The sequence below is a fragment of the Corythoichthys intestinalis genome, chromosome 17 (assembly GCF_030265065.1).
Source record: "Corythoichthys intestinalis isolate RoL2023-P3 chromosome 17, ASM3026506v1, whole genome shotgun sequence".
Classification (NCBI taxonomy): domain Eukaryota; kingdom Metazoa; phylum Chordata; class Actinopteri; order Syngnathiformes; family Syngnathidae; genus Corythoichthys; species Corythoichthys intestinalis.
Window position 1 is genome coordinate 4,321,424 of NC_080411.1, and position 26,887 is coordinate 4,348,310.

Here is a 26,887-nt window from a genome sequence, read left to right on the forward strand (position 1 = left end):
CAGAAGGGCTTGCTAAAATTTGTTTAAATATATTGTTCTATGTAAATCAGCCAAGGTAGCCCCCCGCATTTTTACCACACCAAATCTGGCCCCCTTTGCAAAAGGTTTGGACCAGAGGTTGCGCTAGACTTTTTCGTTGTCTGTCATTTTGACTGACAGGGTCATAAAAATCCCGTCATAATCTATTTTACCTGTCACTTTTTTAAAATGAAATAATGACATTGTGGTGACCCTTTGTTTGGCATAATTCACCTTCCGTACTTGTGTGTCCATTTGGCCGAGCACGTTACCGGCTACGACACAGTCACGTGACAGAGACACTTAAGAGCCGCGCGCGTTCCGGCTTGAATATGAATAGAGAGTTCACAGAGAGCAGCAGAGCTACAGCGGCTGGACACAGCAATTCGAGCTAACAAGACTCTTAACATTGCATACCGCTTCAACATATTCAATAGTATATAGTTTTTCATTTTAAATTAATATTCTGTCCGAACAAGCTTAACAGAGAATAACTTTGTCTTGCTATATCAAAAGAAACTTTCAAAAGAAACTTTTTCAGCATAAAAAAAAAAAAAAAAAGTGAGTTTGCTTACCTCTGCTTGTCGATGGCGTCACCCACGTGTTCAAATCCGTCACTATCTTCACTCGAGGACTCTTCCGAAGAAGACGATGATGACGAATTTGGACCATCCTCTTCCTCAAGTTGATCAAAAAGCACAATTGCTTGCGCTAAATTTAGTTTTCCGTTCATTCTCAAAGTCACACAAAGTCGCTGCTCGATCCAAACAGCCGTCGCTCGCCACCTCGCTGCTTCAGAACACTCCTCCCTCTCGTTCGGTGGAACCTCGCACGGCAGTTATATTTATAAACAAACAAAAAAACGCATTTTGTGCTTCCACTGTGGCTTCGAAAGGGTTCGTTTGATTTGTGTTTTTTTCATGGGGCTTCCGTTTTAAAAAAGGACAAGAAATGATGGAAATTTACACATAAACAAATGATCCATGCAGCGTTTTAATGTTTTTATGAGAGGACAATGAAACTATAAAACCTAAATGACAATATCTCACGTTTTAGTTGGTCGATTGACTTCAAATAATAACGAGAGTAAACCGCAACTTCCGCACTTTAAAACGAGACCAACCAACGGCATGTGGGTGACGTAATTAAAACATGAGGGCGCTTCAAAGACGACGTGCGCTGAGGACGCGCCGGCGCGTCCTTCGACTCTCAAGGGTTAATATGCTCACTCGCCACCCTGTGGTCTGGGGTGTTAATTGCAACCTGTCAAAATGACAGATGGACTTCAGTTTTTTCCGTCACCGTTTTAAAAAAACGGTCAACGACGGAAAATATTCGGTTAACGCGACCCCTGGTTTGGACACACCTGTTTAACTGATGATCTGTAGACGAGGCCAGCTTCTTTTACTTGGTACCAGCTAATTATTATTCAAAATATAATGATGGTGGAAGAAATAAGCATCTTGAATTTGAAACTGTATGTTGTCGGCGATTAGCTTTGCAGTGATCTTAATTGTGGTTGTCAGCCCAAAACCCTCTAAATATATATTAAATGCATCTTACCAGATATAAAATGACTACTACATAATCCGTGGTAATCGTTTGGAGCCCAGTTTTCTCGTCGAATTGCAGCAGTCCATCTCGCTCTCCTCTCCGGGTCTCTCGGAATACGGTAGAACTTCAAGTCTCTCTGTCTATCTTCTCTGTTATTGCAACCGACCGCCACACACGCTTTCACCATTTTGATTATTAATGTTAACGAGCAGAAAAACACGCCATAATAGGAGGAATTTACGTAGCGGTAATGCATCAACACGACGAGTTGACGGACAATATGGCGCGGAGGCGTGGTTGTGACGTCATGTGAGTAGGGTCTATATTAACACTCAGCACACATGACAATCATCCTAAAATAAAGCAATCCGCTAATATACACAGTCAAATTATACTCTTTTTCTCACCTCAAACAAGAAAAGAATACTAGCTTACAACGTCCGTCCCACATTACTGCCAAGACGGCTGATTTCTTATTTGCTCTAAAATGCGAACATTTATGGCCCATGCACACCACTTAGCGAATACCTCCCCCCTGCTGGTTTAAAACCGTAAGTACAGGAGTATCTGTGGATTAAAACAACTATTTAAATATTATTTAATAATTATGATTTAATTTAATTATTATTATTTATACAAGTTATTAAAAAGAATTCAGAGACTTATTGTACTTTAAAAGTGTTGAAATTACATAAAATGCACATATTACTTGTATTTTTAGCTTTAAACATATTGTATGGCTCTCACAGAATTACATTTAAAAATATGTGGTGTTCATGGCTCTCTCAGCCAAAAAGGTTCCTGACCCCTGGTCTATAAAATGGTCATTAGAACACCTCTGTATAACATTGTATCCCTATTACCAATAAATAAAACAAGAAAATAGGATAACAGTTCAACTTACAACAAAGAATGACTTTATTAACTGTGATAATCAGTAACTAAAAAAAATTGCATTGCATAAATCATGGCCCCATGTCAAATTTAACCACGCATTTTGTGAGATTTTACAATAATAGCAACTTCACAGAGTCACATGCATATTCCATAAAAAATGTCATTCACTTGTTTATAACAAACTGGCAAAGTACTAAAAAGAGAAACTATGGCCAAAAGTGGTGCAGATCTGTTAATCCCACCGCAAAAATAACCAAACCGCATCGTTGTTTGTTTCCCCCCGACTGTTTGTGTGCGCGGCAGGTGCAGCTACTGAAGGATCAAATGGCAGCTGAGAGCGCCGCCCGCATGGAGGCGCAGGCGCGCTCGCACCAGCTGCTCCTGCAAAATCGTGACCTGCTTCAGCACCTGGCCCTACTGGTGCAGCAGCTCCGGCAGCTGGAGGCCGGAACCGGCCAAGGGGCGGAGCCTCGGCCGTGCCAGACGCCGCCACTCAACGGATGCGGTGAGTTGCAGGACCGTTAAATGATTTATCAACACCAACTCAAACTTCACTTAACTCATTAACTGTCATTGAAGGCAATGGACATTCATTCCATAAGACAGCTAATGAGTTCAAGCTCTGTGCTTGTACATCAAGTATACAATGACATTTTGGTGCCAAGAAACTACAGTATGTTGTTATAAGTTGAGGAACTTCAGTTAGATGAAATGAGTGCTTTACTTGGTGCTTAGCAACTAGCTTCTTTTCGACAAAAGTAGTGCTTTGACGTGATCTTATGGCATGCAAGTGCTAAAAACTAAGTTGATGCAAGTTGAGGAACTTCATTTAGATGAAATGAGTGCTTTACTTTCTTTTACTTGGTGCCTAGCTACTATGTTGCAATGTAATGAGGAGCTTCATTAAGACAAAAAGTCGTGCTTTGTCGCAGCCTTATGGCATGCGGGTGCTAAGAAACTATGTTGACGCAAGTTGAGGAGCTTAATTAAGACAAAAAGTAGTGCTTTGACACCATCTCATGGCATGCTGGTGGCAAGGAACTATGTTGATATGAGTTGGGCTTTATTCAAACAGAACTTAGTACTTTGACACCATCTCATGGCATGTTGGTGCGAAGAAATACATTTTGTATTAAGTTGAGGAACTTTATTGAGATAAAAGTAGTCTTTTGCTGCTATTTTGATACCTAGAACATATGTTGTAATGAGTTGAGGAGCTTCAGTTTGACAAAAAAGTGTGCTTTGACGCGATTTTATGGCATGCGGGTGCTAAGAAACTGTTTACCTTAATTAAGAGAAAAAAATAGTAGAGATGATGCCGATTTCGAAGTCATTTTCGAAGTATCGGAATCGGCAAAAAAATATCGGCCATGCCTTTTTTTAATATATGTATATATATATATTTTTTTATTAAATCGTTTTCTAATTGTATTTAACGTTACAGACATAATATGTTACACTCATCCAGAGTCTTTAGTTTAGGCTTAAGGTAGGGTTATCAAATTTATCCCAATAACGGCGGTAATAATTTTTTTTTTAATGTGTCACGTTAAAAAATTTCACGCAATTAATGCACGCGTTGCACGACCCACTCACACATTGTTGCGCTCTATCTGTAATGGCGCCATTTTACCTATATAGAGAGATAAAAGGCAGCATAAAATAAGTAGAGTGAATTTTGGCAGCCTTTGGAGGCTTATTTTAATTGGTTAAAGCCTTTCAATCCCTCTCCCAATGATTAGAAATATCATGGGAAGCAATGTGGGGAAGCAAGGCTGCATTTGATCTTTTTCTTAACACCTTATTTTATTTCCCAACACAGAGAAGATATATGAATTGCTAGCACTACGCACAGTCATGGTTCCACTTCCCATCATGGTTCCACTTCCCATCATGCATTGGGGCATGGCTGCAGTATCATTTCCTGAAAGCTCAACAAATACACTAGATGGCAATATTTAGTGACAATATACAAAGTAACAAGTCTTTCTATCCGTGGATCCCTCTCACAGAAAGAATGTTAATAATGTAAATTCCATCTTGAGGATTTATTGTCATCATAAATACAGTACTTATGTACTGTATGTTAAATGTATATATTCGTCCGAGTTTTATTTTATTTTATTTTATTTTATTTCTTAATGCATTGCCAAAATGTATATGATGGGGAAAAATTATCGGGAATGATTGGAATTGAATCGGGAGCAAAAAAAAAAGCAATCGGATCGGGAAATATCGGGATCGGCAGATACTCAAACTAAAACGATCGGGATCGGATCGGGAGCAAAAGAACATAATCAAAACAACCCTAAAAAAATAGTGCTTTAACACCATCTCGTGGCATGTTGGTGGCAAGGAACTAAGTTGCCATGGCTTGAGGAGCTTTATTCAAACAAAACATCGTGCTTTGACACTGGCTCATGGCATGTTGGTGCAAAGAAACAAATGTTGTAGTAAGTTGAGGAACTTCATTTCGATGAGACTTGGTGCCAAAGCGAGTTGAGGAGTCAAAACGTGTTGGATGTCCATCGCAGTGAATGGCAGCCAATGAGTTAAAATTGAAAAAAAAAAAAAAATCATAATTAATATCAAATTAAATTGAAGCACTTTCCATTTAGTTTTTTATCTTGCATAATTATAGAAAAATGAGAGCCATATGCATTTTTTTTTTGACCAGCTATGCAAAATAAAGTCATTTCATAACCGTTTTCAAATGACATGAGTTTCATTTTGACATGAGTTGAGGTGCTTTATTTAAACAGAAAGTTGTGCTTTGACACCATCTCATGGCATGTTGGTGGCAAGGAACTATGTTGATTTGAGTTGAGGAGCTTTATCCAAACAGAGCGTAGTGTTTTGACACCATCTCATGGCATGTTGGTGTGAAGAAATAAAAATTTTGTAGCAAGTTAAGGAACTTTATTGAGATTGCTGTTATTTTGATGCCTAAAACATATGTTGTAATGAGTTGAGGAGCTTTATTCAAACAGTGTAGTGCTTTGACACCATCTCATGGCATGTTGGTGGCAAGGAACTATGGTAATGTCAGTTGAGGAGCTTTATTCAAACAGAAAGTGATGCTTTGACATCATCTCACCGGATTTTGGTGCGACGAAATAAAGTTTGTAGCAAGTTGAGGAACTTTATTGAGATAAAAGTAGTCTTTTGCTGCAATTTTGATGCCTAGAACATATGTTGTAATGAGTTGAGGAGCTTCAGTTTGACAAAAAATTGTGCTTTGACGCGATTTTATGGCATGCGGGTGCTAAGAAACTGTTTACCTTAATTAAGAGAAAAAAATAGTGCTTTGACACCATCTCATGGCATGTTGGTGGCAAGGAACTAAGTTGCCATGGCTTGAGGAGCTTTATTCAAACAAAACATCGTGCTTTGACACTGGCTCATGGCATGTTGGTGCAAAGAAACAAATGTTGTAGTAAGTTGAGGAACTTCATTTCGATGAGACTTGGTGCCAAAGCGAGTTGAGGAGTCAAAACGTGTTGGATGTCCATCGCTGTGAATGGCAGCCAATGAGTTAAAATTGGGGGGAAAAAATCATAATTCATATAAATTAAATTGAAGCACTTTCCATTTAGTTTTTTACCTTGCATAATTATAGAAAAATGAGAGCCATATGCATTTTTTTTTCACCAGTTATGCAAAATGAAGTCATTTCATTACTGTTTTCAAGCAACTGCCAACTGTCTTTCAGCGGTTTCCACATCGGCGAAGCGTCTGTCTCTTTCACTCGATCTGAAGAAGCTCATCACCTCGACTCCCGCGCTGTCACCCGAGGACACGAGCAACTCCGAGTCGGTCCCGCTCAGCCTGGAAGACTGCTGCGATCCCTTCTGTGAGGCGGCCGACGGCGGAGACGTCGCCACGTCCGACCGAGCGCTCGCCGTCACATCGAGGAGGGTGTCTGTCGTCGAGGAAAAGTAAGACCGATGAAAGTGTTGCACAGTGAACCCCAACTGAGTGTTTTCTGTTAATACCATGATTTCTGCATCATAGATCACACCTTTCTATAATACGCACGACCCAGATACACAATTTCAAAAACAAATACAATTATTACTAGACAATAAGTTCAAGTTAGCATATTTACTGAGAAAGATGTTAGTCAGAAAGATAAAAATCTCTCTGTTAACCAAATTAACATCACCAACACAACTAGTTGCATCCTCTACATTCATATGCAGTAGAGCTGGGAATCTTTGGGCACCTAACGATTCGATTACGATTACGATTCAGAGGCTCCGATTCGATTATAAAACGATTATTGATGCACCCCCCTCCTTTTTTTTTTTTTTTTTTTTTTTTTAAATAAAGTTTTGTACATTAGTTCCAAAATTGTTCAAAAATACTCTCAGGCGAAACCAAACTACTATTTCAGTATCAAGTTAACATATAGCAGTAAACAAATATACAAAAATAACATTAAATAAAAAAAACTCCAGTCCCTATTCTGTATCAGCAGCTTTAAACTACATTCAATTAATTTAATGTTGTGAATCAACCGTTAAAGTTGTTAAAATTGCTCCCGTTATTCCATAATTTCCCTTTTGTCTACTTTTGACATGTGAAAGTTTTAAAACTATTTTAAAGATAGATTCAAGTCAATATTTTACCGATTTAGGAGTATTTTAGATAAAAAGTTAATTAGGTTTGCTTGGAAGGTTCGCTACAACAGCATTGCAGGGAAGTTTACTGCTTTAAGATGGCGGCCGTTTACTAACGCCCGCATCTAGCTTTTTGCAGGTGTGCTGCTACCGCTACCGAGTCTACAATCCATCTAGTCCTATATAAATGATATCTACCGTAACATTATGTAGCTTAGCTGTACTTGTAGCAGCTTTTCGGCAGCAGGCAGGTATGTTGTTGTGTTTTTTTATCTCGTGGCATGAGTTGAGCTAGAGCCGTGAGTTGAGCGTTGGCATTACCCGAGGGGCCGGTTAATGAGAAGCATAATGTTTAGCTACTCCCGCTCCGTTCCGTCCCGAAGCCCGCGCGGCGCGCTGAGTGTGTTGTACTTCCGCTTTACTTGGCATATTTCAATAATCGGAATTTGGATGTTTGTGAATCGTTCTCGAATCTTCCACGGCCGAATCGCGAATAATCTAAGAATCGGAAATTTTGCACACCTCTAATATGCAGTGTCACAAGTCTCACTGGAGTGTTCACTTCCAGTTTGGTAAAAATTTGTTTCAATTGCTCTTCAAGTCTCCTTAGGCAGAGGGTTCACTTACTTATTTTTCCTCCTGTCATTGTTTGCATGCTATCCTCATTAAAATAAGAAAACCTATAAATGTTTGGGTGGTTTTAGTTAAAGCAGACATTGTTTTTTCATCTGTGTGGTTTTGACAAAGATCAGATTACATTTCACGGTGATTTTATGCAGAAATGTAAGAAATTCCAAAAGGTTCAGATACTTTTTCACACCACTGTAGTCCTGCCCACATGAGATCTAATTGCTAAAAATGCGGCCTGCAAAGCTAAATGAGTTTGACCCCCTTGTTCTACAAGACGAAAAAGAGCCCCCCCATCCCCAAAGAAAAGCCTTACCCCGACATATAATCTTCATAAAATGCCCCTAGACCTTCATTTCTGATGTTTTCTGTGCCGCGACACCAACATAAAGTAGGTAATTACTTTTTAATGAGCTTTTAATCCCCTTAAAGCCAAAAAGCGGCAATGAGGGAAAAACATTCCCTCACTACAAGCCCGCTTTTTCCCTTCTCTGTAATGTGTGAAATCCCAGCACGATAAAGCAGATTGCAACACCAGCAGAAAGCAATGAAATTGTTTTCATTTAAGCGTCTGCTTCTACTCAAAATTCTGTGGTTTCCTCTCAGCTGCCATTCCAGAAAAAAAAATCGCGCGCATGAAAAGGAAGGCAAAAATAGACAAATTGCACTCTTTTCTCCAGTTTTTCTTTTATCTAGCCTGGTATTCATTTCATATGGGAGACAGTGGTGGGAAGCACTAGGCTGGGTTCGTACGGGGCCTTGAAATCTTGAAAATACTTGGATTTTACTGTTGTGTTTTCAAGGTTTGAAAAACGCTTGAATTATTCTTAAAGTGATGCTCTACCTTAAATACATGTAGGCTCTAATAAATCACAATTGTTCTCTTGTACTAAAATATGTTGTTAGAAACACATAAAATGTTAAATCAGTGGCAATATTTTATAATATTTAGTCCATATTTTGACCGTTAGTTGGCGCCATGGTTTGCGGGCTCGCAGTGATGACGTCATTGGGATCTTTCCAAATGTGTAGTGTGTTCAACAATTGCTTATTACTGCCTAAATTTGCGAAGTAAAATGCCACGATGTGCTGCTTTTGGATGCAATTTCCAGTCAAATGGAAACAAGGGGAGTGAAGTGAGTGGTCAAGGTGGAATTATTATTTTTAGTGAATAAATGTGTATAAGTGGAAGCTTCTCCCCCTTTTTGGTCCCTGTATGCACGTATCCTACCCACCATGCGTTACAACTGGCGTCTGAACATTTTTTCTGGATCCTCAGTCAAGTAAGGGGTCCGTCTATTTTCTGGATCCGACGGTCCCATCGCGTCTGCAATATTGGTTTCGGATCTGTCTATTTTTTCTATTCGTCGGTCCCACAGCAGCTTTTCGGATCGGTCTATTTTGTGGAATCGACGGCCTGATCGTGGCTGCAACATTGCCATGGGATCGGTCTAATTCCTGGATCTGCGAGTGAGTAAAAAACGCGGATTTGGATTACTATTGCTATCTTTTTTGTTGACTATTCTTCGTGGCAGTTTTCCCTAAATCATACCAAATAATCAAAGCACTATGGCACGCTACAGTGACGACATGGACCTTACAACAATGTTGGAGTTCGTCAGGGAACGCGTGTTTGCGTACTGCTGAGCTCCCAAGTGAAGAATGGTCAAGGTGCAAATATTATTTTTTGTGAATAAAATTTGCATAGGTGGAAGCTTCTCCCCTTTTTGGTACTTTTATACACGTATCCTACCTACCACGCGTTACAATGTACAAGACATGGATTACACAAGGGGTGCTCTTTGGCCTGTACTGTATGTAAAGCACACGACAGCTCTGGATGCTAACAATCTACATAATTATATTGGGATAAGTTTGAAAACGCAATATGCTAACCTTGAATATCTGCTAATAAAACCGGAGTTCCAAACAGCATAGACTCTCGCTCCCAACCGGAGTTCCCAACAGCACTCTCTCGCTCTGTTGCCATTGAGACTCACTTGCAGCGAGTGCATCACCAGTTTTGCCAAACTTTTATCTCATCAGGTATTTGCTGCACGCATTTTTGCCTGAAGCTCGTCTTGTGAACGACCGACAGTGCTTTCCTGCTCCTCACTTTTCAGATCTGGTTCAAATAGGAAGGGTAGAACCGACGACATGTTGGGAAAGCTAACGAGTGACACGCTGGAATTTTGGCAACGGGCCCGGTGACGTCACGCACTGCGATGTAATAAGAATGGCGACCTATCACTTCAAATAATTTTACAAACTTTTTTAAAACAAAAACATTAAGAGGGGTTTTAATATCAAATTATTATAACTCATACTAACATTTATCTTTTAAGAATTACTTGTCTTAAAAATAGAGGATCCCTTTAAAATGCTTGGAAGTCTTAGGCACAAAATATTTCTCATCACCCGAAATCAGTGTTTTTCAACCTTTTCTGAGTCACGGCTCGTATTTACATTGGGAAAAAAATCTTGCGGCACACCACAAACTAAAAATGTTCCAAAATGACTTTCTGTACATTATATTTAATTATAATCTAATTTCTCAATATTTATACTTACTCCGTGTGAAAGTAAATCCAAACAAAATATACAGTCATGTGAAAAAATAAGCTAAATAAAAATGATGCCTCATTAAATATTAAGTTCTTTATTTAAAAATGTTCACATATCAATTTCTGTTCTTGTTTTTCTTTATCTCTGAAAAGAAAGTAATTTAATTGCAGGTAAACAATAAATAACACATTGTTTACTCATTAAAACAAATATATCAAGAAAAATGCATATTTTAACTGAGGAAAAAGTTGACACACCCGACCACCTAATAGCTTGTCTTACTGCCTTTGACCGACGCTTTTTGTAGCCATCTACCAGTTTTCGACTTCCGATTCCATGTTTCGATTCCGGTTCCGAACGATTCCTGATTCTGATTCTTTTAAGCGGCAGAGTCAGGAAAAAAAAAAAAAATGCAGGGTCCAAAAAAATTGCAAAGTTTATATTAAGTCTTAACTTCCTGAAGTTTTTGAAATCAAATGAACTTCTCACAGGGCTAATTATAACTTGTATATAAATTAGGGCTGTCAAAATTATCGCATTAACGGGCGGTGATTAATTTTTTAAATTAATCACGTTAAAATATTTGACGCAATTAACGCACATGCCCCACTCACACAGATTAAAATGACAGCAGTGTAATGTTCGCTTGTTACTTTTTTTTTTTTGTTTGGCGCCTTCTGCTGGTGCTTGGGTCCAAATGATTTTATGGGTTTGGGGAGTGAGCATGGTGTAATTATTGACATCAACAATGGTGAGCTGCTAGTTTATTTTTTGATTGAAATTTTACAAATTTGAATAAAATGAAAACATTAGGAGGGGTTTGTAATATAAAATTTCTATAACTTGTACTAACATTTATCTTTTAAGAACTACAAGTTTTTCTATCCATTGATCGCTTTAAGAGAATGTTAATAATAATGCCATCTTGTTGATTTATTGTCTTAATAAACAAATACAGTACTTATGTACCGTATGTTGAATGTATATGTCCGTCTTCTGTCTTATCTTTCCATCCAACAATAATTTACAGAAAAATATGGCACATTTTATAGATGGTCTGAATTGCGATTAATTACGATTAATTAATTTTTAAGCTGTAATTAACTCGATTAAAAATTTTAATCGTTTGACAGCCCCAATATAAATATCAGTCTTTAAACTCGAGCATTTTTTTTCTGCTCGGCGGTCAGGGCATCGAAACAAGGAATTTAAATTTCAAAATTCGAATGATTCCGGGAGGATCGTAGTGTTAGAACCGGTTCCCATCGATGCTCGATGCCCATCCCTACCCACGATGTCCGCGTGCTGTTAACAAGGCGGAGTATGCTGGCTTGTTCACAAATGGGGACACAAGAGTTCTTGTTGACCAGGATATCGTTCATTTAAGATACTGACTATGCCTTCATGTGGCTTTTTTTGCCATGTGGAATTTTTTTTTTGCATGTGGCAAAATAGATTTTTTTATGTGGCTTTTTTTTTTTTGGGGGGGGGGGGGGGGGGGGTGCCATTTTTTTGGGAATATGGCATTTTTGCAGGCCATGCACGTCCAAATTTTCCATTCATTTGAATGTCAGAAAAACATGTGGTTGTGATATTTGACAATACACTTTACATTACAGCACATTGACATTCAAGTGGTGTTCTGCCAAAATATGCTACATCGGCGAATTTGACACCTAAAGTACTACCGTGCGCTCTAAACTTGTTTTGTTTAGATGCATACAGGAATAAAGTACTAAAAAAAGGTCTGCAGACAATACTTAAATGTAGTTATATCAAATAAGGACGGTTTAAATACGCTACGTGACCAATGTGGTCAACTGCTTCAAAGCTAACACAAAAAAAAACACAATGGTTAAAAGTATGAGAGGGTAATACATGCAAAAAGTATCTTTGAGGCAGTGAAAAGATTCTAAATAAACTAAATAAAAACAAAAATAGTGAGTACTTGCCGCTTCTAACCTATGTGCGCATGCGTGTGGATGCATGCGCAAGCGCCCTGAGCATTGTGTAGACGTTTCGCCGCGTAGTAAGGAATGGCCGAACACCGGTTCCCAAATAAGGCTATGCCATTGACGGCTACGAACATCCAAATTTTCCATTCATTTTAAATGACAGAAAAACATGAGTGGCTGTGAACATTCACGTACCATTACAGCGCAAAATTTGGACGTACATAGTCAATGGCATGGACGTGCATGGCCTGCAAAAATGCCATATAGCAAAAAAAAAAAAAAAAAACACATACCAAAAAAATGCCACATACTAAAATCCATTTTGCCACATACAAAAAAAATGCCACATGCCAAAATACATTTTGCCACATACCAAAAAAATGCCACATGGCAAAATCAATTTTCCCACATGGCAAAAAAAATGCCACATGGCAAAAAATGCCACATGGCAAAATTGAATTTTGCCACATCGCAAAAAATACCACATGCCAAAATACATTTTGCTACATGGCAAAAAAATGCCACATAGCAAAAAATGCCACATGCCAAAATACATTTTGCCGCATGGCAAAAAAATGCCACATGGCAAAATCAATTTTGCCGCATGGCAAAAAAATGCCACATGCCAAAATACATTTTGCTGCATGGCAAAAAATTGCCACATGGCAAAATCAATGTTGCCACATACCAAAAAAATGCCACATGGCAAAATTGAATTTTGCCACATGCTAAAATACATTTTGCTACATGGCAAAAAAATGCCACATAGCAAAAAATGCCACATGCCAAAATACATTTTGCCGCATGGCAAAAAAATGCCACATGGCAAAATCAATTTTGCCGCATGGCAAAAAAATGCCACATGCCAAAATACATTTTGCTGCATGGCAAAAAATTGCCACATGGCAAAATCAATGTTGCCACATACCAAAAAAATGCCACATGGCAAATAATGCCACATGCCAAAATACATTTTGCAACATGGCAAAAAATGCCACATGCCAAAATACATTTTGCTGCATGGCAAAAAAATGCCACATGGCAAAATCAATTTTGCCACATACCAAATACCACTTTGCGTTCTCGCTGTCTCTCGTCTTCCTTAAGGCAAAACACTACCGCTTTTGTCGACATGCGGTGCTAAAATCGACCAAAACTGATACGTTACAGTACCTAGTGTTACTTTAAATGAATAAAAAACATGGAATTAGTTCAAGTTGAAATTGCTGGCTGGCTATGGTCTAACTTCGGCCTCTTTTCGTCAGGTGCGAGGATCCCGTCCTGCTGGTCCTCTTGCTCCTCTAATCAGATTTTAAAAATCCCTCAAATTGACACCCCACCCTCCTTGGCTTTTTTCATTTGCCTCATCATTCTGGAGAGCCTTGCTCCTCTTCCTCCTCTCCTCCTCCTTTCTGCCTCCTTACTCCTCTACTTCTCCTCCTCCTCTTTTATGTGAGTATCATGATCACTAGCAGCTTTTAAACACATTCAAACCTGTTGAAAATAATCATAAATTTGACAAAAACAAAATAATTCTTAGCATCTGGTCTCACTCTCTCATTGGCAAGAAATGGGAGACTGGTGCCAGGTTTACTCAATTGAAATATACACATGATACATTTTGAAATTGTTAAATACTGTAATTGAAACATATTTAATTACTTTTTTAATCATTTATCTGATTATGTAGTCATTCAATTTTGGCACCCTGGTCCTCCACACGGTAGCCGGGAGGGTTCATAATACAATGATGTGCTTTTCATTTCTTGTATCGCCTGCCTGTTCTGCTTTTGCCTCTTTTCCCAACCTAGAAAAAAAGCAATAATAAACTCACCTCCCGCACATAGTCTCACTTGTTCAAGATATTAAAATATACTCATTTAATAAGGCGGCTGGCAAGGAATACTGTCGCTTTTGTGAAGAACAAAAATAAAAAACAGTGAGAAATTGGCAGCCTGTAATAAAATGAAGCGAGTGGATTGTAATAAGTTAAATATAAATCCACCTTTCCATTCTGGGTAACTATCATTTTTTGGGGTATTCTTGCTTTAAAAAAAGAGAAAACATGCAAGACATCTTTCTAATCTATCCTCTCTGACGTGGAAAACTTTCTCAGTGTGTGCGGCCATTAGTGACAGGCTCGTTACAGCATTTCTTTTACCAGTATGGTTTGCGTTTTGCATTAGCAATGTGATGATGAGGCGGGAAGGCTCATTACCGCGTTTATGTTTCATAATGTGCCATGTCCAGCATTTCTGTTCTTTACTGTGGGATGTATCCAGAGGTGGGTAGTAATGCGTTCGTTGCATTTACTCCATTACACTTACGTGAGAAACCTTTGAAGGAAAATGTATTTCTAAGAGTAGTTTTACCATGCCATACATTTTACTTTTACTTGAGTAGTTTTGTGAAGAATAAACATGAATTTTACTCCGCTGCTTTGGGTTATACGGAGCACTCAAAGGAACATAGACAGAAATAAAAATTAATTTAAGCAATCTGGTGCACACCAGAAACTAAACATTAGCATTCTATAGCATTTAAGGTAGTGGACTTTCGCTACGCAAGTTAGCCGATTGTTGCATTGTTGCAATTAGCTAGGGTGACCAAACGTCCTCTTTTGCCCGGACAAGTCCTACTTTCACCTACTATCCTCGTGGTCCGGGCGGGTTTTATAAATTCATAAAAATGTCCGGTTTTTATGATTTTTCATGGGACCAATTTGAAGAGAATCCCTCCGGCCGCTGGGTGGCAGCGCCTGCCTGCGATGACATGGCTCCTAGTCGTAGGGAGGGAAGGAATAGTTCTTGTTTTTGTTGGCAGTTTACCCCTATCATGAGGCATTACCGCCATCTACTGGGTTGACGATTTGGCCACAACGCCTGCCCAGTTATTAAGTTTTTTACGATAAATATGTATATAATGGCAACTGTTGACTTCTGTCGGAGCTTTGACTGTAAAATCCCGTTTGGTATCGCATCGTTGCGCTGCCGATGATTGTAAACTTTCATAGCAAAGTTTGATTTTTACCTGAGCTAGCTATCAGTAAGCTAAACCGCGCTAGGCATTATGGGAAACGTAGTTTTTAACTGCTACGTTTGGAAACATGCTGGTTGAATAGTTTGTCAGTTTATTTCGGTTTTTGTTTGTGTGCAATCTAGAACATTGAATGAGAATAACAATTGAATGGGAATAACAATTTGTCAAGGACAATTGTCGTGATAGTAATTTATAAAAATGTTTACTTGGCACATAGCCTACTCTGTGTATGTGTATTGACTGGACTACATTTCTATGGGTCTGCATTATATATTATACGTATACATATATACTACATATATATATATATATATATATATATATATATATATATATATATATATATATATATATATATATATATATATATTAGTCTTTTTTTTTTCTTTTTTCTTTTTTTTTTTTTTTCAAACTGCATTTTTCCATCTAGAGAGAGGGGACACACTTTAAATATATTAAAGTGATATAGGCATTTTGGAGTGAACTTCGTGTAAAATTCAAGTATCTTGAGGCTGGGCTGAGTGTCCTCTTTTTTGGAAATCAAAATATGGTCACCCTACAATTAGCTAACTTGCATAGCAAAAAAACGCTAGCGTAAATGCTATATAATGCTAATGTTTACAACAATTGGTTAACTTGCATTGCAAAAATCTGCTAGCTTAAATGCTATGTAATGCTAAGGTTTAAAACAATTGGCTAACTTGCATTGCAAAAGTACGCTAGCTTAAATGCTAAATAATGCTAATGTTTGCAACAATTGGCTAACTTGCATTGCAAAAATCTGCTGGGTTAAATGATATATAGTGCTGAGGTTTAAAACAATTGGCTGTGCATTGCAAAAAGCCGCTAGCTCAAATGCTTCATAATGCTAATGTTTACAACAATTGTCTTACTTGCATAGCAAAAGTCCACTAGCTTAAATGCTTCATAATGCCAATGTTTACAACAATTGTCTTACTTGCATTGCAAAAATCTGCTAGCTTAAATGCTATGTAATGCTAAGGTTTAAAACAATTGGCTAACTTGCATTGCAAAAGTACGCTAGCTTAAATGCTAAATAATGCTAATGTTTGCAACAGTTGGCTAACTTGCATTGCAAAAATCTGCTAGGTTAAATGATATATAATGCTAAGGTTTAAAACAATTGGCTGTGCATTGCAAAAAGCCGCTAGTTTAAATGCTTCATAATGCTAATGTTTACAACAATTGTCTTACTTGCATAGCAAAAGTCCACTAGCTTAAATGCGATGTAACGCTAATGTTTACAATGATTGGCTAACTTGCATTGCAAAAGTCTGCTAGGTTAAATGATATATAATGCTATGGTTTAAAACAATTGGCTGTGCATTGCAAAAAGCCGCTAGCTTAAATGCTATATAATGCTAATGTTTGGAACAATTGGCTAACTTGCATTGCAAAAATCTGCTAGGTTAAATGATATATAATGCTATGGTTTAAAACAATTGGCTGTGCATTGCAAAAAGCCGCTAGCTTAAATGCTTTATAATGCCAATGTTTACAACAATTGGCTAACTTGCATTGCAAAATTCCGCTAGCTTAAATGCTATTTAATGCTAATGTTTACAACAATTGGCTAACTTGCATCGCCAAAATCTCCTAGCTTAAATGCGATATAATGCTAATGTTTACAATGATTGGCTAACTTGCATTGCAAAAATCTCCTAGTTTAAATGCTACATAATTCTAATGTTTACAACAATTGGCTAACTTGCATTGCAAAATTCCGCTAGCTTAAATGCTATATAATGCTAATGTTTACAACAATTGGCTAACTTGCGTCGCCAAAACCTACTAGCTTAAATGCTATATAATGCTGATGTTTACAACAATTTGCTAACTTGCATTGCAAAAATCTGCCAGCTTAAATGCTATATAATGCTAATGTTTGCAACAATTGGCTAACTTGCATTGCAAAAGTAAGCTAGCTTAAATGCTACATAATACTAATGTTTACCATATCATTTCTGGTGCACAGTAGAAACACTCCGGTGCGCGCTACATTGCTTAAATGAATTTTTTTTCTGTCACCGTCCCTTCAATAGTTGGCTCCATAGGGGTACACGAGAGCATTTGCCGATGCAGATGCCCACAATGGCTCTACCAGTTTCACCAATCCGACGTCACAACAATAATCACATGACTCCAGGATTCCAAACAGATGTACCAATACAGTCACAAGAAGAAGTGATCAATCACGTTGTGTCTTGAAGGCACTGTAAAAAATAAACAATTTGAAATGGAACCCTGCTGTTAACATTACTCAAAAGCACATATTTCAACCTCTCAGTTTTTGACACCCACAGAACACAGAATTATTTTCGATTATTTATCGATTTTATATGTATAAACCATCAAAACAGACACATTTTCACCATGTTTGATGGATTAGATATGTCACAACGTAATTTTTTGCAACTGCCCATCTCACCTTGGCAGGTATCAAGCGCCCATCCCAAAGCTGGACCCGCCTCCTGCTTCCTCCAATCGGAAGCGAGCCAGCCGCACCTTGTCCCCGGGTTCCATCCGGGACTCCGTCCCGAGTCTTCCCGGCTCCAGCCCGCCCGGTAGCGGCGGCCTCCTCTTCTGCTTCGCCGACGCCACGCCCGGTTCGCTATCGCTAAGCAGCTCCTGCTCGGCTAGCGACGACTCCGGCGTCAAGTCGCTGCTGTCGCCGCCGCGGGATGACGATGACGGCGATGCGGCGAGCGACCGTGGGACTTTGATGACTCCGGTCCACAACGGGAGTCCGGTCTCGGCACCCGCCGACGATACCTGCCTTCATATCAGCTTCTCCGAAGACGAGCTTCTGGAAAACTGCCAGGAAGACCACACCGTCCCTCAACGGAGTTAAGACAACCCCTTTTATGCATTCCTTAGACACTCCTGTCACTTGTCTCACAACCCCAAATTCCGTCTTTTGTACAAACCATTAGCCCATGGACTGATATAGTATTTTTATAACGAAAAACATCACCTTTCAATATACTTTTTAGAAGTAGTAGCAGTTCCTTTGCACGACAAAATCAGCAACTTTTCCAAAACATATCACCAAGGTTGTTTATTGTCTACAAGATACATAGTTGGGGTGTAACGATATATCAATCTGGATTAATATATCAATTAACCTTTCGCAAAAGCTCCGCCCCCCCTTAGTTACGGTTGCCAAGCCGACAAGCTTCAGGACTCCAACGGCACATGCCATTGGAGGCAGACGTATACCGGAGTTTTATATAGCAAGCTGTGGAGGCAAACGCATACAGCAAAGCAAATTTTGGGGTTGGGATACCAAGTTGTCTGTTCACAAAATGATACATGAAAAATAAAAACAAAATAAGTTCAAGCCACTTGTTAGAGTTAGTTAGTTACCCTAAACCCTAACCCTGAGTTTGTCGGATTATGCTTACTTAACAACAGATGCTAGGACATATGGCTGTTTTGGGGGCGGAGTTTGCGAAAGGTCAAAATAAATCGTTTGAAATGCAAAACAAACATCAACATTGCTATTTTAGATAGCGTGGTATGAAAAAGTATTTGAAATTTTTTGGAATATCTCACATTTCCGCATAAAATCACCATCAAATGTGATCGGATCTTTGTCAAAATCACACAGATGAAAAAACAGCGCTTGAACTAAAACCACCCAAATATTTATAGGTTTTCCATATTTTAATGAGGATAGTATGCAAACAATGACAGAAGGAGGAAAATAAGTAAGTGAAACATCAAATTTAATATTTTGTGGCCCCCTCTTTGGCAGCAGTAACGTCAACTAGACGCTTCCTGTAGCTGCAGATCCATCTGGCACATCGATCAGGACTAATTTTGGTCCATTCTTCTCTACAAAACTGCTTTAGTTCAGTCAGATTCCTGGCATGAATCGCTGTACAGCATATCAATGGGGTTCAAGTCTGAACTTTGACTTGACCACTCCAGAACGTGTATTTTGTTCTTCTGAAACCATTCTGAAGTTGATTTACTTCAGTGTTTTGGATCATTGTCTTGTTGCAGCATCCATCCTGTTTTTAGCTTCAACTGTCTGACAAACGGTCTCAGGATTTCCTGATAAACTTTTGAATTCATTCTTCCATTAATGATTGCAAGTTGTCCAGGCCCTGGGGTAGCAAAACTGTCCCAAATCATGATGCTTCCTCCGCCATGCTTCAAGGTGGGGATGAGGTGTTGATGTTGGTGCGCTGTTCCACTTTTCCTCCACACATGACGTTGTGTGTTACTCCCAAACAATTCAACTTTAGTTTCATCAGGCCACAAAATATTTTGCCAAAGCTTCTGTTGAGTGTCCAAGTGCCTTTTTGCGAACATTAAACGAGCAAAAATGTTTTTTTTTTAAAGACAGCAGTGGCTTCCTCAGTGGAGTCCTCCCATAAACAACATTCTTGGCCATAGTTTTACATATATTTGAGATATTGGACTCTGCCAGTGATTTCTGTAAGTCTTTAGCAGACACTTTAGGGTTCTTTTTTTACCTCTATTATACTATTCTGCGCTGAACTCTTGGAGTCATCTTTGGTGGACGGCCACTCCTTGGGAGAGAAGCAACTGTGCCAAACTCTCTTCATTCGTAGACATTTTCTTTGACTGTCGAAAACTGAACAGATTCCAGACTTTTAGAGATGGTTTTGTATCCTTTCCCAGCTTTATACAAATCAACAATCCTTGATCGCAAGTCTTCAGACAGCTCTTTTGACTGAGCCATGATGCACATCAGGCAATGCTTCTCATCAAGACAATTCTTACCAGGTGGGTTTTATAGGGGGCAGGGCAGCTTTAAACCACTTATCAGTGATTGGGCACACACCTGACTTAAATTGTTTGGTAAAAATTGGTTTCAATTGCTCTTTAAGTCTCCTTAGGCATTTTTCCCCCTTCTGTCATTGTTTGCATGCTATCCTCATTAAAATATGAAAACCTATAAATGTTTGGGTGGTTTTAGTTCAATCAGACACTGTTTTTACAACTGTGTGATTTTGACAAAGATCAGATGACATTTAATGGTGATTTTATGCAGAAATGTGGGAAATTCCAAAAGGTTCAGATACTTTTGTACCACTGTATGTGGTTTTGTTTCAAGAATAAGTTTTTGTGCAAATGTCTGAAAATGTTTCAGCAACAAAATTGTCTAAAATTTCAAAATTCCTTTGCATCGTTGATTGCTTTGGATCCTGGGAGACTTTGCGTTATTTGCCAATATCGTTTCATTTTCCAAATGATCGATATCGTATTTCGTCATGAAATTGGTGATTTACACCCCTAATATGTATGTAGTCCACATTTTCATTCATCGCTTATCTGAAATGAAGGGAGGAGCCTCGATGTCTGCCAAGCAGCTGATTGGACGATGGACAGAAGGATTAAGGAAGTTGTTTGAAGGAGAAAAACAATCCCAAAACACACAAGTTAAATTATAAGATTTAAAAGGTGGAAAAAGGGAAGCTAAAGTTCAAGCTAACCAATACAGGATTAAAGCAACACTAGGTAACTTTTCAAACTTTATAAAATATTTTCATAACATTTGCGATATGTCGACTGACAACGAGTTGAATGACACCTCTTTTATAGCTTGAGAGGGTTTGTATAGCTGTTACCTGCAGTAATGAACTTTGAGGAGCTACACTAAGCCACATGGTTGCTAACGGTCATATGCTATTATTTTGCTGCAACTGAATTCATTACCTTATTACTTTTCACACAGGTGCTGGAAACTGAAATGTTTAATCCATTTGCAGGCAACTATGAGGGTGTGCGCTCTCATGGGAAATGCAGTCTACCTTAAGGCCAAACACTACCGCTTATGTCCACCGGCGTCGCTAGAATCGACCAAAACTGAAAAGTTACCAAGTGTTGCTTTAAGTCTTTTTTTTTTTTTTGGGTAAAAATTCCGGAAAATTTTGAATCATAAACTTACAAATGGAAGATAGTTGTAAGCTAAATGTTAAAAGTAAATAAAGGCAAAATAATACTGTAACAAAAAAGTTGCAATGTTAGCATGCAGTCATGCTATTTGAAGAAAAAAAGGTTGCCATGTAGCAATGCGAGAATATATGGATTTAAAACAGCAAAGTTGAATTGAATTGCAGAGTTAATGCAGGTGAAAAAATGTTGTTCTGGTACAAAATCGAGAAGGGGAGGAAGGGGGTGGATTAAAAATAAAATTGTAATGTTGTGCAAAATAGTAATGCTACAAAATAATGTTGAAATTTGTTAAAAATAATTAAACCAGATTTTCACACGAGCCAAAAGTTGTGTTGCGAGCAATTTTTTTTTTAACTTCCAGTTTTAGGTCATTTGTTACAAGTACAGGTAGTCCCCATTTTACGAATGAGTTCCTTTCATGTGCTAGCGACGTAACCCGGATTTCCGCGTAAATCGGAATTAACTCATTAAATACCTTTAAACACCCTCTAAATTAAACAGAAACTATCCAAAAACATGTATTATAATATTATTGTACTGTCCTCACCAAGACATTGGAGCTAAGTCCTAGCTAGACAGCGAGCTAAGCGCCGAAAGGACGATGTCAGACGTCCGTGTGGTCTGCTGACTTTGGTCAGCTGCTCATGACATCAACACTTGCAGAATAAAACTAAAATAAAATGAAATTAAATCAGTCTCGCCTTCAATAACAGCAATTCAAATTTGCATTTACAAGTAGCTGCTGATACAGCAATAACAAACGATTAGCATGTATCAGTTAGCGTCTGCACATCATCAAAAACAATCACATAAACTTGCCCCAGGTATTTGAGCACAATTAAAAATGCTCAATAGACAGTACAAAAGGGGTTATCGTCGCCTCTGGATGCCTCACAAGCAACAAACGTGCGCGCAGGCTGTCACCTCTTCACTCGGCCGACCTCTTCCTCGTGTGTGCGGGATCGGCTGTGTGCAAATGCTCTCGCGTGCGGAAGTACAACCTGCTCTACGCTTCCTGCGCCAAAATAAAAGGCATCACAACAAAAAACGACGAGACGGGCGTCGTAAAGTTGAAATCACGTAAGTCGGTACGGTAACCCGGGGACTACCTGTAGTGTCAGAATGTGTTTTATCTTATTTAGAATATGCTACAATGTTAAAATGAAGTTTTAATATTCACAAACTTCACAAAATTCCCACACACATCATTTAAAATGGCAATTTTTCAAATAATATTGTGATAACCCCCTATCCTCCCTCACCCGTAAAAAAAATTTTTTTTTGATTTCTTCAAGATTCTGACTTCTTGTCTTGTAAAGGTACGGATTTGTGACTTTTTCCTCGAAATGTTACAACTTAATGTGCATGCGAGAGCTGCGGTGGATTGAAGTTGCGAAGATGTAAGAAGTGAGTTGGCCGAGGCGAAACCTAGCAATAATAATAATAATAAAATGAATGGACAGCAGTTTCATGTGGCTTTTTTGTGTATAATATGTGTATGTACAAAAATAAGATTCAAAAATTGAAATACAGACGTGAATATATACATTGCCAGTGCAGCCCATCCCTCCTCCTGCAGCCCAGTAAAGGGGCCGTCGTCATCCCCCCGAGATCCAGGGTTGTCCCCCGGGCCATCCGCGCCCCCATCAACAAGACTTCAGGGACGCGCCACCACCTCACCCGGCCCACAAGCCACCCCCGCGACCCCCCCCAACCTGAACGGCACATCGCGGAACCCCCAATGGCCAGCCCAGGGCAGAGCAGGACCCACCCCACTGGACCAGGCGATAGAGCCAACCCACCGGCACCCAGCCAGCGACCCACGTCGGAGCGCAGGGCAGACACCCAAGCAGAAAAGAAAGGGAAAGGCGGAAGCAGAAGAACGCAGAGAATCCGCTGAAGGTTGGCGCTAGGTAGGAGCCACCCCCGCGACCGGTAGCCAAGGCAGAGAGGAGGCAACGCCCCGGGAGCTGCGCCATAGAGAAAAATTGTGGGACCCACCTACCACCCTATTAATGTGGCTGCCAGGTCCCTGACTGGCAGCCATTACTCAGCACGGTGATGGGATTGTGTGGGGACGGTCGTGCACTGCATGCATTAAAATAGGGGAGCCCGGCTTAGGGCAGTGGGACCGCCGCATGGAAATTCTACCCAGCCGCCTGTCCCACCGCCCCTTGCTGGAGCTCCTACGTGGAGTATGATGTATGTGGTGCATTAAAAGAGGTGCGGGAATGGTGGGCCATGCCATGAGGATGTAACCATGATGTCACCTCCCCCCAACAGGTGCCGTCCATCCCATAACCTCGGTGTGTGATGCATTGAAATCAAGGGGGAGCCAGCTCAGGACTGAAAAAGAAAAAATATCCAGTGAGCGGCAGTTCTGTGGGCGGAAATGCCTTGTTGATGCCAGAGGTCAGAGGAGAATGGCCAGACTGGTTCGAGCTGATAGAAAGGCAACAGTGACTCAAATAACCACCCGTTACAACCAAGGTAGGCAGAAAAGCATCTCTGAACACACAGTACGTCAAACTTTGAGGCAGATGGGCAACAGCAGCAGAAGACCACGCCGCGTGCCACTCCTTTCAGCTAAGAACAGCAAACTGAGGCTACAATTTGCACAAGCTCATCGAAACAATAGAAGATTGGAAAAACGTTGCCTGGTCTGATGAGTCTCGATTTCTGCTGCGACATTCGGATGGTAGGGTCAGAATTTGGTGTCAACAACATGAAAGCATGGATCCATCCTGCCTTGTATCAACGGTTCAGGCTGGTGGTGGTGGTGTAATGGTGTGGGGAATATTTTCTTGGCACTCTTTGGGCCCCTTGGTACCAATTGAGCATCGTTGGAACGCCACAGCCTACCTGAGTATTGTTGCTGACCATGTCCATCCCTTTATGACCACAATGTACCCAACTTCTGATGGCTACTTTCAGCAGGATAATGCGCCATGTGATAAAGCGGGAATCATCTCAGACTGGTTTCTTGTACATGACAATGAGTTCACTGTACTCAAATGGCCTCCACAGTCACCAGATCTCAATCCAATAGAGGATCTTTGGGATGTGGTAGAACGAGAGATTCGCATCATGGATGTGCAGCCGACAAATCTGCACCAACTGTGTGATGCCATCATGTCAATATGGACCAAACTCTCTGAAGAATGCTTCCAGCACCTTGTTGAATCTATGCCACGAAGAATTGAGGCAGTTCTGAAGGCAAAAAGGGGTCCAAGCCGTTACTAGCATGGAGTACCTAATAAAGTGGCCGGTGTGTGTGTGTGTGTATATATATATATACACACATTTTTTTTTTATTGTTGTCATTCCTTCACTGGCAAGAGAGAATCTTTAATCTATGTTCATCATTCTAGCAACTGTTTCCCATTAAAGTCATCATTGATGAAAACAATGGCTGCCACCCTACCAGTCCAAATGGATTGAACGTCGACTCTCGATTAACTCATTGTCGTGTGAAGAAAGATCCAAAGATCCAGCTTCCGCAAATCTTTTCACTTTCTCTATTTTCCACGAATTTCTTTCTTTTAGAACTTCAATGTAGTTACCCCTGGTGCCACTAGGTGGAGCACCGCCTAAGAGTTGCCCCCGAATGCTTCACCGATGGGGAATGGAAATCAGGTGTGTAAGTAAGCACTCTTACAAGATAGCAATGACAGAGCACAGAGACGCTGCTGGTGAGTTTGCAGAACTTTCCCATTCCATTGAATGCCAAATAATGAATGATTAGGCTGTTAAAGTAAGAGCCTTTATGAGTTTAAAGAAGTTGGACAGCTATGGGCTGATGGTTCTTAATTTAGGTATTGATGAAGGTGGCCTGAGAAGGTTTCCTTGGTTTCTGTTGGTGTTTTCTGTTATAGTTTGAATCTTTATTAAAAACCATAGGCGGAGTTTTAACCTGTGTGGCAGGAGGGGCAAAAATGTTGATAACCCCAAACGCAGTGTCAGCAGTAAAATTGACTTTCAAGATATATGCTATGCTAGTAGCTTTGCCCATGCTCATACATACAGAGAAGTACACGCCATATCTGTTTTGACTAAATATTCCAGCCAGGAACATTTTTTATCATACATTGAAAATGAGCTTTTTTTTTTTTTCTTTGTTTCCAATCTTTTTTGAGGGGAGTTCTAAATCAGGCTGCCTAGGACAGCTATGCGTTTGGCCTAATCGCCGTCCACCGAATATGGTATGCTTGTTGATGGCTTTGTATTACCATGGACTTCATATCGGTGCCGATAAATGGGGGGCCTGCATTATTGGCGAGACTGTCAAAGCTGACCGAGTGGAATCGCAGACAAAGAGCTTTTTTAGTTGAAAATTTTTGTGACTAAATGCTTAAATCTGCAAATTCTTCATAGATATGGATGTAAAACAATCTCAATTCTTGGTTAAAAGCAACAAAAAAAAAAAAAGTGCATTTAGCATTTATTTTACGTAAATATGTCGAAGTACAATGCTAGCCAGTTAGTAAATGTAGCTAGCGGTTGCCCTTATGTAAACAAGTTTTCCGGTGAAAATTCATGTGAATAAATGCTTAAATCCCCGAATTCTTAATATAGACGCAAAACAGTCTCGATTCTTGGTTAAAAGCAAAAAAAAATTGTGCAGTTAGCATTTATTTTATGTAAATATGTCAAAGTACAATGCTGGTCTTTTAGTAAATGTAGCTTGCGGCTGCCTTATGTAAACTGTTTTTCCGGTGAAAATTCTTGTGAATAAATGCTTAAATCTCCAAATTCTTCATAGATATGGACGTAAAAGACTCTACATTCTTGGTTAAAAGCAAAAAAAAAAAAAAAAAAGTAGTAAGCATTTATTTTACGTAAATATGTCGAAGTACAATGCTAGTCTTTTAGTAAATGTAGCTAGCGGCCGCCTGATGTAAACAGAGCTTTTTCGGTGAAAATTCTTGTGAATAAATGCTTAAATCCCCAAATTTTTTATATAGACGTAAAACAGTCTCGATTCTTGGTTGAAAGCAAAAAAAAAAAAACGTGCAGTTGGCATTTATTTTATGTAAATATGTCAAAGTACAATGCTAGTCTGTTAGTGAATGTAGCGAGTGGCCGCCTTATGTAAACAGGTTTTCTGGTGAAAATTCTTGTGAATAAATGCTGAAATCCCCGAATTCTTCATCGACGTAAGACAGTCTCGATTCTTGGTTAAAAGGGGAAAAAAAAAAATTGCAGTTAGCATTTATTTTACGTAAATATGTCGAAGTACAATGCTAGTCTGTTAGTGAATGTAGCTAGCGCCCGCCTTATGTAAACGGAGCTTTTCCGGTGAAAATTCTTGTAAATAAATGCTTAAATCCTCCAATTCTTAATATAGACATAAAACTGTCTCGATTCTTGGTTAAAAGCAAAAAAAGTGCAGTTAGCATTTATTTTACGTAAATATGTCGAAGTACAATGCTAGTCTTTTAGTAAATGTAGCTAGCGGCCGCCTTTATGAAAACAAGTTTTCCGGTGAAAATTCTTGTAAATAAATGCTTATATCCCCGAATTCTTTATAGATATAGATGTAAAACAGTCTCGATTCCTGGGTAAAAGCAAAAACAAACAAAAAAACGTGCAGTTAGCATTTATTTTAGGTAAATATGTCGAAGTACAATGCTAGTCTGTTAGTGAATGTAGTTAGCG

At 39.3% G+C, this 26,887-nt stretch overlaps 1 protein-coding gene across 3 annotated transcripts in view; it reads left to right on the forward strand.

The window, feature by feature from the left end:
* Positions 1-21,727, forward strand: part of si:dkey-34e4.1 (carboxyl-terminal PDZ ligand of neuronal nitric oxide synthase protein) — a 74,708-nt gene extending 52,981 nt beyond the window's left edge. For all 3 annotated transcript variants that reach the window (XM_057819731.1, XM_057819733.1, XM_057819732.1), the window contains 3 exons: positions 2,773-2,974; positions 6,182-6,407; positions 17,735-21,727. In XM_057819731.1, the coding sequence (XP_057675714.1) occupies positions 2,773-2,974; positions 6,182-6,407; positions 17,735-18,149 (843 nt within the window). In that variant the 3' untranslated portion in view covers positions 18,150-21,727. The remainder of the gene's footprint in view (positions 1-2,772; positions 2,975-6,181; positions 6,408-17,734) is intronic.
* The last annotated feature ends 5,160 nt before the right edge of the window (positions 21,728-26,887 follow it).